The 16,098-nt window shown below is 34.5% G+C and overlaps 1 protein-coding gene across 5 annotated transcripts in view; it reads left to right on the plus strand.

The window, feature by feature from the left end:
- The window catches only part of PTPRK (protein tyrosine phosphatase receptor type K), a 562,741-nt gene that overhangs the window by 114,267 nt on the left and 432,376 nt on the right, over positions 1–16,098 (plus strand). For all 5 annotated transcript variants that reach the window (XM_057527724.1, XM_007190825.2, XM_057527725.1 and 2 more), the window contains exon 2: positions 10,587–10,709. In XM_057527724.1, coding sequence (XP_057383707.1) covers positions 10,587–10,709 — 123 coding nt within the window. The remainder of the gene's footprint in view (positions 1–10,586; positions 10,710–16,098) is intronic.

A 16,098-nucleotide genomic window follows, 5' to 3' on the forward strand; every position in this document is an offset into this window, starting at 1 on the left:
AGAATTGGTGGCTACGGAGGGATACTTTCATATCATTGATCTCCTGTGACATGTTCGTCTTTCCATTTGTGCATTTGATTCAACATTTTTTTTACCTCTATCTTTGCATCTTTTTATTGTCTTAACATTTACCAAATAATTGTAGATTCTATATTGCCTCTTAATATATGCTTTGTCTTTATCTTCATGAATCGATAGTGTTGAATATTTACGTTTCTCATGTGAATTAAGTATTAAAATACCTTACAAGTGCTCATTAGTACAAAGTTTGTGATTTTATTTGTGAGTAATTTTGCTGTAAGTGCCTTTCAAGCTTGAAGGTAGTCCTTGTCTTTGGATGCTATTGAGAAGACCCATACATAATTTGTTTTGCTTTTTTTTTTTTGGAAATTGGTTGGCCTAGCTTGTATTTATAGGACTGAGGACTGCACGTATGTGAACATTTATGTAGGGTAGATTTCGAGAAGTGTTATTGCTGGTTTGAAAGGCAAGTGATTAAAAACCAAATTGTCCCCCCTCCCCCCAGCCAAAAGTGCCTTTTGCTCTGCTGTTGTTACCCCGTGTACTGTCAACACTAGATATTATTAATCTTTAAAGTTTTGCAAATGATATGAACAAAAATGCTCACTTTTGTTACAATTTGCCTTTACTCGAATAGTGAGGCTGGTAACCTTAGGTTTACTAAGACATTAATTAGGGGCAATTTGTTTTTACTAATTATTTGCTAGGATGGGCTTGTCAGATTTGCACTGTAATAATGTCTTTTATTTTATCTACTTTTAGAGCTTTGACAATTTCAAAATACAAGCTATGGCTTGAGGTGAGAAGTGAGGCAGGAAAGCTGTCCTGCGGCACAGCAGATACCATACTTCAAAGGCTATCTCCATACTGTTAACTGCTTTTAATCTATTATTCAAATCTGTGTGCCAGCTTCTCACCCGTCATATTGGAAAATAAAAAATTTCCAGGTTTTCATGGTTCATTCTGAAGAAAAGTGCTTGCCTTTTATCTGTAAACTGTACAGTTCAATGGATTTAAAGTCGGTCATTATGTTTTAGAGCAAAACCTGGAGGGAAAATTAAAGTAAGTATGTTAAATAAATGGGATATAATGCTTTCAGTCAATCATCCAAATTTAATGAGACAAGGATATTTCAAGTCTGTAGACAGTTTTATACCTACTATTCTTGGGAGCCAAGAGCCGCTGATATGCGTGGAGTTTGCAACAAAAGAAAGTTAACTTATCTGTATGAAATTATTCTTCCAGGCCCAGACCTCTTTTCTGCACTGAAGCATTTTTTTATATTTTTGAATTTCACATGAAATGCTATTACAGGCAGAGTCAACATCTTTAAAATATTTTTATTATGTAAGAATAGTTGAATTGTGGTAGTTTATATTTTAGGAGTTCTGCTAGGGAGTAGAGTCAGTGGTGGCATGAATTTCTGACATATAACTGAATTTTTTTATCATATGAGCCGCTTTATCTTTTTACAAAGGCCCAGGAATGATGGGATATTGTTGTAAGCTCATTTTCTGTTTTCTAATCCTTTAAATTTTGGTCATACTACTTTAAAAATGTCATGTGAATATGAAACAATAATAAGGATCTCACCTAGATGTTTTCTGAACTAAAGCCCAAACTTGATGCCTTAAATGTGCATAGCATGTAGCTTTACTAGTCATAGGGTATTGCGGAGAAATTTTTAAAATTAATTGGCACAGCATTCCTATGTAGTAGGTGGAAGTAGAAATGGAAAAGTGAAGCCAAATTGGATGGTTTTGTTTTTGTTTTTTGGTATTGAAATGAGAAAATAAGGATACAGCCAGACCTGAATCTCACTCAGTGAGGCCCTGTGCAAAACCTTATTCATCATTCTCCCAATTATGACTCTCTTCATTAGGTTAGAGTGACTGTTGACTTACATATCACTTAATTGTCTGTGTTGAGCATTGGTTTTTGCTGGTTGAGGGATCTTTATTTTATGTGGTGATTCCACTAAATGGTAACCATATGCACTGTCCTGAGAAAGGAAATTTGAGCAGAGAAAGTTATTATAATTCAGCCTTCAACACTGACTTGGTCAGAAGTTGAAGTTTTTAAAGGCTAGTAAAAGTCTCACCAAAACATTGGTTAAAGCCCCGATTACTTCCTTTATGAGAAAGGGGGCAGAGATCTCTGACAACAAGGTCTCTAACATCACTCAATATTAATGTAAGGATTTCCTTGTGTTTGGTTGAGTGGCTTGTTTGCTGTGGACTTGGTAAAAGGCCAAACTGACTGTTTAAATGATGCTTAGAATGAAAGAACTGATTAATACATCTGAAATCAGTAGTTAATATACTGATAGAAATGATAATATCCAGCTTTTTTTCCTAAATAAAGAAAATGGCAGAAAGAACTGTCTTTACTCTTAAGAATATATTTTAAGAACTGTGGAAAACCCAAACATTGACCTGTACACCTTCTATATTACACCAAGTCTAGAAACATTTCAATAGGAAAGGGGCTTCAAATTAATGAAAAAGATAATTTTTTCTTTTTACTTTCAAGATGCATTTTAATTACCTAAATTAGTTATTTTTTTCGAAGTGTATTTCAGTCTTACAAAACCGAACTGTTGAACTTCTTAAAATGTAGCTGAGAATATTTGATTCCTTTGCCAATCTGCTATAAAATTTTGAACTCAAAACCTCAAGGCAGATCTTTGCCCTTCCTCTAGGAGGTTGGGTTATGGAATTCTGTTTTACATGGCTTCAGCATTTTGCAGAACTCCCTTCATAAATGAAAAATGATCCATCACCCATCATGCTTGAGCTGAGTCAGGAGCAACTGCTGAAATAAGCCAGAATGTGTCTGATATGGGTGAAGTGGAAGCCCACCAGGAATCCCTCCATGAGAAACGAAACAAAACAAAGAAATGTTTAAATGTGAGCTTGGATGGTTTCCAGTTTTACCAAAATGTAAATATGGCTTCAGTTGTGAATTTTATTTTTCAGTACATTTACTCTCTATTACTTTGTTCAATGGGTTTCTCTAGATTGTGTATCTAACGCTAGACAAAAAAGATGAGATTTTACTGGAATAGAAAAAAATGATGAAAAATAGGAAAAGAAACTTGGGTAAATACATTATTGATCTTTGCAAAAACACCTGGTTTCTTATCCTAGGATTCATGTTAGGGCTACTGCAAAAATTGCCAGAACAAAGTTGCTTTTGATTTATTTTAATGTTTTTAAAGATAGAAAAGCCACTTGTTTATATGTGTTTTAGGGGAGACAAGGTGAAAGTGAGGGTTGCCAAACAAGAGTGATAGGACAGTGCTATGATCATATACATTCTCAGCCTTAAGTCACTGTACTGAAATAAAATTCTTTGCTGAAGTTACTAGTTAATCAGCCTGGCTTTTATAGCTCTGTCCAATAAAGAACCTTTCCTATTGCTGGCATCAAGTCTAGGAGACTTTGACATGTAATATGGTTGAAAGTTTACTACATTTTGTCCACAAAGGATGCAGCACCCCGTACTATCACCTGGGTGAGATGGGTAATGCTCTCTTTGTTGAGCAATAGCTTGAGGTTATGCTGATTGAAGGGAGCTGTACTGTATGATTCTGAAGATGTCTAATCACACTTCATTTGAGGAGCCATTTAATGTCATGGTCAAGAGTAAAGAACCTATATAGTACCTGGGTTCAGATCCTGACTCTGACACTTTCTTGCTCTGTAACTCTGGGAAATTTTAATTTTTTCTAGTATGAGGTACGTTTTATTAATATGTTCCTTTTACATTTTAATAAACCTCTTTTCATCTGTGAAATCATTTCTATGGCTGTTTGGCATGTAATCATCCATTAGCTCCATAATGAGGTTGGATGAAGTCACATATGTACTGTCAGGGCTGCCCAGGTCTCAAAGGCTTATTTTTGGACCTCAGCTTGTACCTGAGACCTGAAAATAAGGCATAGAGACTTGGATTGCTTACGTCTGTCTTCTGGGTACCGTCCCACAATGGACATATGCTTGTGTGTATTGGAAACAGAGGATTGCCATCCTGTTTTCTTTTTCTCATATCTATTGGGTTGGCCAAAAAGTTCGTTATGGAAAAACCTGAACGAACTTTTCGGCCAGCCCAATACTTCCCTGATTCACGCAATTACTCTTAATTTTATTTCACTTATAGAAAGAGCACCAGACTAGTGACCCATAGTTGGAGATAATAAATGATTGAGTGAATAAATGTATTTGTGTTCACACATACTGTATATTTGACTATTTGCATGCATGTATGCATGTATCAATGTATGCTGGGTCACAGTGTAAAATATATTTCCCTTTGTTGTCTTAAAAGCTTGAAGCCCAGACTAGAGGACCTTGAAAGTGTCTTCAGCTCTCTCATATTCTCACTTTCTGATTTAGACCTCTGTCCAGCCAGACAATCTGATTTGGTTTTAGACGTAGAACTGTCGTTGACCCCATTTCCAGTTTCAGTTTCCTGGCTGTGGCCTATTGCCACTCGTCTTGATATATGAGAAAGAAAATCAAGTCATATGGAGGTGATGCAGAAATCAAAGACCCTTGTTTGTAAGCTTTTAACCAGACTGTGTACTACCTATAATTTTCAAGGATACTTAAGATCAGAGTGATCTAACCCAGGGGTTGGTGAACTATGGCCTGATGGCTAAATCCAGCTTGCCGCCTGTTTTTGTAATAAAAGTTTTTTTTAAATTTAACTTTATTATTATTTGGCTGCATCGGGTCTTAGTTGCGGCACGTGGGAATTTCATTGCAGCATGCAGGATCTTCATTGCAGCATGCGGGATCTTTCATTGCGGCACGTGGGCTTCTCTAGTTGCATCGCGCGGGCTTCTCTCTCGTTGTGTTGCACGGGCTCTAGAGCGTGCAGGCTTAGTTGCCCTGCAGTATGTGGGATCTTAGTTCCCTGACCAGGGATTGAACCCAGGTTGCTTGCATTGGAAGGTGGATTCTTAACCACTGGACCACCAGGGAAGTCCCATAAAAGTTTTATTTGAACACAGCCATACCCATTTGTTAGGTATTTTCTGTGGCTGCTTTCTTGCTACAATGACAACAGTTATGTAGTTGTGACAGAAATGATATGGTCTGCAAAACCTAAAATATTTATTAATTGGCTTTTTACAGTTGAAGTTTGCTGACCCTTGATCTAAAATAAGGTGTTTCCTTTTTGAAAGCGTATCTGATGAGTGTTCAGGGAAAACTGGTAATGGTAATATGGTAATATTGTCTTTATGGGAACTCTCTTTAGTCTTTCTGGATAAACTATATGGAAACCATAAGTTTCTTTCTTCGACTTTTGCTGTTTAATATGTGCATAGGTTTGCATTTGTATAGCATATATACAGAGTACACTGTTAAGAATGGAACATGAAAAAATAAGGTGCTGTTAAAAAAAACTTGTTGAGTGTTAGGGGCTTTACATGCATTATCACTAATCCTCATACAACTGTACTTACTGTAGCTATTATTATCTTGATTTTATTGGGAAGGAAATTGAAGCTCAAAGAAATAAAATAGGAAAGCTGTATATGTGCTTAGCCATCTCTCCATGTTTCATCTAGAAATGCTGTCTCTTTCTTCTGCCATCTAAGTGGTGGTATGTACCAGTTCCTTAAAATTCCTTAAGTCTTCTTAATTGAAGTTGAGGAGATTTTAATATTGCTTCTCTGCAAAGATGGAGGGGAGTAAATCTAGACTTATTTTTCTATTCTGGTTATTTTAGTCTTATTAAAAGATTATTCAGTCAATTGGAGTATAGCATTTGCTTCTCCAATTTGAAGAAGCAATTTGAATAGAAGTCTTACTAGCTAAATAATCTTGGATTGTATGTATTAAACATATATTCTTGGCTAGAAATGGAACTCTAGAGATGAACAATTAGATAATTTATGGGTGTGTTTGAAATGAGCTCTTCTCTCATCATTAAAAGTCATTTATATCTATCAATAAATGTTGGGTTTGGATTTCCATTATGTGTTTCAAGTTCCTTTGCCTTTATGGAGGAGCTAGGCTCAAATAATATTTTCTTCTACTACTTAACTACTAGCAGGGCAAAAGAGTTTTCTTCTGGATCTGAAGTTGTTATCTTTTAAGGAACTCTTATTCATAAATTTTCTTATTTTTCTTCATTAGATCTTCTTTGGTATTGAACCAGAGTGACGCATTAAGACCAGTGACTCATACTTATGACCTCAAAGGCATTCGTTCTTTGCATCTACTTGGATTTTTTTTCCTATTTGAATTTCAGTACTTAAATTGAGAACAAGCATTGTTTATCCTTAGACTGGAGGTAAACTTCCTAAGCATTGACTATGATAAGTCAAATCTTATTTTGTATCTTCAATATTCCCAAAAGTTGAAAGGAAAAAAAAATATTTTAAGATATCCCAGTAGATTTCAGAGGAAATATGAACTTTATTTAAAAGCATTAATTTTTACACTTTGTAAAAATCTGCTTTTCTGGGAGAAGACAATATTGACTCAGATTATGAATGGAATTACATTTAAGAGATTCAGTAATAAGTTACTTTTCTGTTCTTTTAAATTTTTTTGTGTGAAATGTATCAGTTTCTTTGTAATGGGTTTTGGGGCTTATACCAGTAAAATTATATTATGGTCTGATTAGCATAGACAAAGATGATCTATTCAAAGTTAGTTTAATTCAGTATTGCATGTGTCCTAATGTGACATATATTAATCTTTCATTGTGTTCTTAATGGAAGAAAGATTATTTCAAAGTTGATGATCACTTACATGAGCAAAGTTGTGTGTCACAGCTTAATTCACAATTGGAAAATATTAATTTGCCCATTTTTGAGGGTCATAAAACAGCAGTGTTAAGGACATTGCATTTGCCAACATATTTTGTCTAGGACTTTACTCTTACTTTTCAAAACCCTGTATATTCCAATCATTTTAAGAAAATAAAAACAAAAATGATCTGTATCTTGAGCTAAATGAAGCTTGTTCTTTACAAATAGTAAAGAACCATGAAAGATAATTCTGTGTGTTTCTTGCTATTAGATTCAATCAGAAAATTAAGACTGCATAGGTGCCTTGGAGGGGAGAATGTGGAAGGTCCTAGTACAATAGCTTTCAAAAGAATGTCCTCCATAAAATGTTCAGAGTTGTCCAGGGCCTTACTGACCTTTTATTTTTCTCCAATTCACCTTTGTTCTAAATTAACCTGACCCTGGGTTTTATTGAAAAGTTGGATATCAGAAGGGATTTGAGTTTAGTATTCATTCTTTTATGATTCCACGGAAAGAATCTCTGTTTCCATACTCTCTCATAGAGCTATCTGTTTAAATAAATACTCAAGAATCTCTCTAAATGCTAGATGTTTAGGCAATATAATTTTGGGGATAGGAATACTTCTAGTTTTTGTACCTAATGTTTCTTAATACCTATCTTTTCTTTGAGTTGCTTAGGAATGTAAAGAAATTCAGGCAAGTCCAAATTAGCTTGACTTTTATTTTAGGTGACAGCTTGCAAAGCCCCACAAATGGGTTGTCATAGTGGAAGCAGACCGTTGCAGTGAAAGATCTGTCCTTTAGCTGACTGACTGGCATAGAGGAATTAGCAATCTGAAATGGCTCTTCAGAAGTAATTTTCCTCCAAGGGTCAAGGAACTTGCAGTTGCCGTTTCGCTGAAATGATTTTGCTGTACTCCCTGTAGTCCTGTCACCAGTAGCAAATACAAAAACTGAAAATGTAAGGTGTTTCCTTGTTCATTTTCATCCCCTCTGCCTCAGGACATTTTGTGAGCACCATTTCAGTATTGCCTCCTTTTGTCTAGCTCAGTGAAACTTTAAATTCATAAATTATGTTTTTATTTATGAATTAGAACCTTGCTATTTCTCTTTTAAATAGATCGTAATACTACATATAAAAATGTCTGAACAGAGGCGCATGTGTATAGAAGACTATGTATTAAAGAAGACTTTGTTTTTAGGGCTTTCTAGTGAGCCTTAAATGGTAAACTGGGATTATGCAAAATGGAATTAGCTCAAATTATATTATGTGCTATCTGTTGTAAGGTTGAACCAAATTATCTACCTCTGTTTTCCCTCATTACTCTTTAAACTCTGCATAGCTGTTGTTATTATTGTTGTTATCACTATTATTATTAATGTGGCTGGAATTGTGTCATACTCCTGGATAAAATCCTTTAATGGCTTCATACAATTATAGAATAAAATCTAAATGTTCTAGAGTATCTAAAAATGTTTCATATTTAGTTTTGTTTCTGTTTTGTCCCCTACATACTTTTCATGCTCATTACACAGAATTATTTGAGATTATTTGAGACTCTCCAACATCTCATGTTTCTTAAGATTTGTTACGCCCTTGCTTTTGCTTTTTTTCTAATTTCAATCCAATTTCCTTTCTGGCCTGGCACACCCTTACTCATCCTTAGGCCTAACTCCATGAAGCCTTCCAAAACCAACTCAGGTATAGGTAGCCAATTCATTTGTCATTTGTGTTCTTTGTGACTTTGGTCATACTGTTATGATCCCTTGTAACATACTGTATTTTATATACATATACGCTCCCATGCATGTCTGTCTATCCCATTCATCAGGCCAATAATAGTATTTTTTGTATTTTTTATACCCAGTCTGATACACTGTATTAGTCCTTAACTTTGAAATACAAAATTCTTTACAAAAAGATTCATGAACATCTTTTACCAAAGATTTATTCCTATGTTACACATGTGGTGGATAGATATATTGTACCTCTTAGATTAGAATTTATTGTAAATTATAAAATAAAAAGTCATCTTTAAAAAATTCTTTTATCACTCAAGTCAGATCGACCAGGAACTTTTCCCAAGACTCTTGACTGATACGGCAGTGAAGTGCAGCAAATAACAGGGGTTGACCCACTTATTTTGTATAGCTACTCCTAGTTGTTATTGCTAATAAGAATCCTGGAGTCTAAAATTAACAATGGCTATGAAGGACAGCAATTAATCCCATTTGTCTTCCAAATGAGCCAATGTAGGTTCCATTGGTAGTTTAAATTTATATACGGAGGTCACTCACATTATTACAAAGGGCAGTGGAAGCCCTGAAGGTATGTGTTGCACAGCAGTGAGTAATTTCAGGATTGTGAGAGCAAATTATATTTTGAGAAAAACTTTCCCCTTGCTATGTGAAGATTCATTTCCTAGCAACCTCTTTTCATTGATTAATTTTAAATTAAAAAATAAATCATTTTTCATGAGAGCATTTATATAAGGGCTATTTTAGGCCTTTATATTTAAAAGGCAACATTAAGCTTTCAAGCTGCTGAAGTTTGGTTATTTTAAAGGATTGATGTGGTCATAAGAGTGATTCAAGGATACCCATATATATATATTCCACTTTTGAAAAACGTTCTTTGGGCCATAGTGTCATCTGGACATTTCTGATTTTGCCTTCTTTGCCTGTAATGCTGGCTTGTCTCTGTCACTGGTGAGGAATATAACTTTTTTTCATATTCAGATTGATAAATTTTTGATGAGGAAAATGAATTCTCTGTTTACAGAGAAGAATTTATAGGCCTGAAGTTTACCACCCCCTAGCCTGCTGTTTGGTCAGAGAATTCACTGAGTTTCTTCACAAAGATCCCCATGGAAACTAAACAAATAAGCTACTTGAAAGGAGACAGGTTATTGGTTTTTCTCATTAAACCTACTGCTGAATTTTCATTAGTTCTAATCCATTTTCTTTCAAGATTAGACATATAGGCCAGTTCTGATCTTCATGAATTGAATAAACTAAATATGTTGAGTTGTGTGTGCCTGTATATGTAGGCTGAGAAGCAAAAGTAATTATTCTACTTCTGCCATACAATTACCCCAGAAAATAAAGCCAGGAAAAATGACTGATGTAAAGGGGAAAGGCTACCTTCATTTTTAAAAAAGAGGTTATTAAATAAAGTGGAAGTAGTGAGAGTGATTGTAGGCTAATCTGATCGGTTTTATGCTTCGTTCAGTTTTTTCCCACTTTTAAGTCATAATTGTGTGTGAAAGCAATCTAAATGAAGTATGGAAGCATGTTTCACTGACCTCAAACACTTTAGACCTCATAAAGCTGTAAGTATTTCATTTGCTATTATGAGTAGATTTCAAAGTGTTCTTCTAAAGCAAGAAATTTGGTCAAATTTAATTATTAACTTCACCTTTTTGAACTTGCTGTATAAAGAAAGACAATTTTCACTTTTTTCTTTCCTCCCCTTCTCCCTGCTAAAGTTGTTAAAAACTAGATTGCAGGTGGTTTGTATATTTTCAGAAAGCCTCACTATTACATATATCTTCTAATATTATTCATATCTAAAAATCTCAGCCTTACTTCTGAGGCTCAAACCACTATCTTATTCACACAAGATACGGATAGAAATTTCATTTTATGTGAACATTTAATGAAAATAGTGATAAATAGGAGTACCATTTATTATTAAATTTATGAGTACCACATTGTACATTTCAGTATAATGTTTTCTTCTCCAGCACATTTTACTGTTTAGAATGTAACAGTAGTTCTTCTTTTCCCCTTTCAGGTGGCTGTACTTTTGATGATGGTCCGGGAGTTTGTGATTACCACCAGGATCTATATGATGACTTTGAATGGGTTCATGTTAGTGCTCAAGAACCTCATTATCTGCCACCTGAGATGCCACAAGGTGAGAATCCTTCTGTTTATCCAGTGTTGGAAAAATCCCTCTGGAATGTGTAGCATTTTCTTATGTTAGGTATAGTACAATAATTTAATTATTATAATAAACTAGTGTGGTCAAACTGATTGACCCCATCAAAGACCCTCGATGGATTCTTTGCCTTTCCCTCAATAACTTTATATAATCCTATTTTCCTCAAGAATGTTCACTGTGTCTTCATTATCTCTAACTCTGGAAAAATATAAACGTTAGTTTTTTTCCCCCCTGTTCAATAAAAAGCAAAATGGAAATGAAACCAAGAAATAAAAAAAAAATAAAATGAAGAACAAACAAAATAGTCTAAAAATGAGTTCAGCTCACTTACTACCTATTCTATTAAATCACAAGATTTGATCTAATCAGACTGAAGGGAAACATTTTTATTTCATGGTAAGGAGAGAGCTTATCTCATTCCACTGGCCATGAGCATACCAGTGGCTCTGAGGAGAGGCAGCCTGGAGACCAAACTGTCAAATGGAGAGATCTTTTATGAGTGGATTGTAGAAAAATAGGGCTGAGCCCTACTTTCTTTACCTTGACCTTGTTACATCCTTTGAATTTTGGTTTTGTGAAATAGTACATCTTCTTATTGTTTAAGCCAGTTTGAACTGTGTTTTCTCTTAACTGACATAGGATATTAACATATACATACCATTTTATACAGTAGCAGACTAATGTTTCTGCCTTCAATTCTGCATATTAATTTTGAATTAATTCCAAGCTCTGTGCATATATGTTTACCAATCACTTATTAAATTGAGAAATTGAAAATGCAGACAGGAATTTTAAAATACTTTACTAAAGATAATGAATTATTTTTCTAAAATTTAGAAATAAACAAGCATGGAATATAATTATGTATGATCACACATATAATATGCAATATAATTATATTTAATAATGTAATACATTAGTTACTACTTAATAATATGTAATTACTTTATTATAGTATATTATCATACATAATTGATGGAATGATTGCCTATTATTAGTAACTTAAGTTTTAAAATATATTTTCAGTCTTTTAATCATGATTATAAACACTTTATAACTAATTTTTCTTATTGGTACACACTGTGATGTGCGCTTTGAGAGTAGGGTGAATTAAATCTACTTTTTATTCTAAATTGTCACTCATCTCCCCCCGCCCCCCCCGACTTTCCGCTTTGGTATCCATAGGTTTGTTTTCTCAGTCTGTGAGTCTGTTTCTGTTTTATAAATAAGTTCATTTGTATCATTTTTTTTTTAGATTCCACATATAAGTATATCATATGATATTTGTCTTCTTCTGTCTGACTTACTTCACTTGGTATGACAATCTCTATGTCCATCCATGTTGCTGCAAATGGCATTATTTCATTATTTTTTATGGCTGAGTAGTATTCCACTGTGTGTGTGTATGTGTATATATATACACATATATACCACATCTTCTTTATCCATTCGTCTGTCAATGGACAATTAGGTTGCTTCCATGTCTTGGCTATTGTAAATAGTGCTGCTATGAACATTGGGATGCATTATCTTTTTGAAGTATGGTTTTCTCCAGATATATGCCCAGGAGTGGGATTGCTGGATCATATGGTAATTCTGTTTTCAGTTTTATAAGGAACCTCCATGCTGCTCTCCATAGTGGCTGTACCAATTTACATTCATGCCAACAGTGTAGGAGGGTTCCCTTTGCTCCACATCCTCTCCAGCGTTTATTGTTTGTGGACTTTTTAAATGATGGCCATTCTGACTGGTGTGACGTGATACCTCATTGTAGTTTTGATTTACATTTCTCTGATAATTAGTGGTGTTGAGCATCTTTGCATGTGCCTACTGGCCATCTGAATGTCTTCTTTGGAGAAATCTTTATTTAAGTCTTCTGCCCATTTTTTGATTGGGTTGTTTGTTTTAGACGCATTTAGTTGTGTAAGTAGGTTTGTATTTTTCTTTCAGAGGTACATAACCTTATTTCTCTGGTCCATTTTAATTAAAGAAACTCCTGTAATATTTCACCTGAGTTTTCTCTGTGGTATATTTAGACTGAATTTTTTATATAAAAGTAAAAAGGGTAGGCTGGGATGCACATATTTTGACTGTTTATCATCAGAGAACAATCAGAAAGATGTTGATTTATGGAAATGTTACAATTGTTAATTACTATTGAAGATGGGTAATGAATAGCTGAAGAGATACTGCTCAGGTGACCTTGCTGGTTCACCTTTGATGAACAGCTTAATCGGTGGTTACAGTACGGGATGATGTGCACAGAAAATGAAAGTGTTAGAAATTCAGCCACATCTTCCAATTAATAGGACATTAATTAATTAATCATGCAGAGGAGGGAAAAAGGTCACAGCCACTTTATTTTTGCCAGATATAATTTGTGTTTGGTTTTCAGAGAAGGTGAAAGAAAGCATCCGTGTATATATTCTTCTTTCACTGTTCTCTTTTTACAATCTATACTGTTTTTTTCATTTTCCTTCTGATATTCCTTTAAAATGCTCACTGAACATTATCTATTCATAAATTGGGAAAAAGAAGACATTTAGATTTATCTTATTAAAATTTTATGAATGATAAATTTATTTTAAAGTAAATAGTAAATGTTAATGCTTACTTTTTTCAATTATTAAAAAAAGAGAACTCAAACATTTAGCAACTCGAAAGTAAGAAGGCTGGGCCTGTGATGCAAACTTGTTAATTGAACTCTCTTTACAATACTTGGACATTGTTAATTGACTTCTGTTTATTGATCTTTTTGGAATGAAAAGGTAGATGGGAAGATGAAAGAGAGGGTGAATAAATAGATTAGAATAAGAAAAGAATTGGTCTTCCCTGGTGGCACAGTGGTTAAGAATCCGCCTGCCAATGCAGGGGACACGGGTTTGAGCCCTGGTCCGGGAATGTCCCACATACCGTGGAGCAACTAAGCCTACTTGCCACAACTACTGAGACTGTGCTCTAGAGCCCGCAAGTCACAACTACTGAAGCCCGTGCGCCTACAGCGCGTGCTCCACAACAAGAGAAGCCACCGCAATGAGAAGCCCGCACACCGCAAGGAAGAGTAGCCCCTGCTCTCTGCAGCTAGAGGAAGCCCACGCACAACAATGAAGACCCAACGCAGCCAAAAATAAATAACTTAATTAAAAAAATAAAGACAGAGAAAAGAATAAGAAAAGAATGAAGATGGGTAGAAAAGAAGGAAATTATTTCTTCTCATTTGAAGACGTAATGCTGTCAATAATTGCTTAAAGTGTTCTTCAGCAAAACTGCCTTTGTCAGGTGACGATGATGGTGGCTGAAAGGCCAGCTAAGTACGCTTAAAATAGCATGCAAAAGAATGAGTATATCCTAATGGCCAAAAATCATATGAAAATATGAGCACCTGCTCAACTCAGTCATCAAAGGAATACAAATTAAAACCACAATGAGAAACTTCTACACACTGAGCAGAAAGATGAAAATCAAAATTTCAAGTGTGGGTGAGAGTATGGAGAAAGTGAAACTCTTCATATACTGTACTATGGTCAGGTATAAATCTGTACAGCCATTTTGTACAGCCTAATGACCCAACAGATCCATTTTGGGGTATATGCCTGGCAGAACTGAGTACACATGTTTTCCAAATGACATGTACAAGAGTATTTACAGCATCAGTATCCAAAATAGTCCCAAACTGAAAACAATCCAAATGTCTGTCAACAGTGCAATGAATAAATAAATGGTGATTAGTCACATAATGGAATATTACACTGCAATGTAAATGAACAAACTGTTGCCATATATGATATGGATGAATTTCACACACACAATCTTGAGGGAAAGAAACACAAAAGGATAATGTACTGTATTTCATTTATGTAAATTTCAAAACTAGGCAAAACAAATTGATGATAAAAGTCAAGGTATTATTTACCTCCAGGAAGGGCTGGCAGGGGTTGGGGATGGTTAGTGCTTGGAAGGTGGCATGAAGGGGGCTTCTGGATGCTGGTAATACAGTCTTTCTTTAACTGGATGGTGTTTTCACAGGTATACTCAAACTGAAAATCATTGAGCTGTACAGTTATGAGCTGTGTACTTTCCTCTGTGTATCTTATATGTTAATAGAAAATGACAAAAAACAGTAAATAAAACCAACACTCGCAAGGATACTTTGGGGAAACTAGACTAAGAATTAAAAAATGTTATAGATTAGAATGGAAGGTATATAATAGGATACCTCAGATGGGCTCAAACTCCTTTTTTCTCACCAACCTGGACCCCCTCCCCCACATTCAAAGATAATATGCTCTTTGACATCTCTGAGCCTTTGTATGTTCTCTTCCCACTGTTGAGACAATTCTCTGTTCACTTACCACTCACCAAATTCCTATCCATTCTTACTATGTCTACTTAAGTTCCATCTGCTTTGGGAAGATTTTCCTGGTTGGCATGGAGCTTTTATATAATATTTCTTCTATCTTCACATTCAGATATGCTCCCCACTGTACTTGGTATGTATTTCAATTGCTATGATAGTACTTTTTAAAATACCTCCTTCTCTCCACTAAACTATAATGTCCTTATGAACATAAATCATATTTTTCATCTTTGATTTCCCAAGGCACTATTTCATTTTACTTAGGAAAATTGTCAACTTATATATCATGTGGTTTAAATATGTTGGTCAAGGGTTAAACAAAAAAGGTCTTTCTCTTGCTAAAAAATTAATTGAATAAGAAAAAATACTTCATTTCCCAATATTATATTCAGCTCAGATTTTAATGTAGTTAGAAGACCTTCACATACTTACTAATATTTAGCTTTGCCTTTATAAATGATTTCACCTATTTATTTTGGATATAATTTTAAATGTTATTAATACTAAAGAAGGAGCTCCCTTTAAGGATCTCACTCTTTCTTTTGTCTTTTGCTAGTCAAATTAATCCCAATCTTCTACTCCTCAAAAGTCTAGTCTATAAAAATCAAATCCATAGAGAATGAGAAATGTTGCAGGGAACTGGAAATTGTTCTTCTGTCTCAAATATATCTGTGTTCATGACCTTGTTTGTCAGATGTTCCTTTATACTTGTGACATCATGAAACAAATTCATTGGATAATTTTACTACATGTTCTGACCTAGATCTGAGCATAGAGATCATGATTGACATCTCAATACATTTATCTTCAAGTGTAATTATAACTGCTTTTTCTTTTTAACAGGTTTTTGTAAAATGACTAATTGAATTTTAGAGTCTCTAGAGTACCCATTTGACAGCTTAAAATTATGCTACATTGTATCCTACCTTGAATTTTGTACTTTTCACTGATAATAATGTAAATCACTATACAGAGTTCCATCTGTAAAATGGAATAGAATAGACA

This window comes from Balaenoptera acutorostrata, chromosome 14 (assembly GCF_949987535.1).
Source record: "Balaenoptera acutorostrata chromosome 14, mBalAcu1.1, whole genome shotgun sequence".
In the NCBI taxonomy this organism is placed as follows: domain Eukaryota; kingdom Metazoa; phylum Chordata; class Mammalia; order Artiodactyla; family Balaenopteridae; genus Balaenoptera; species Balaenoptera acutorostrata.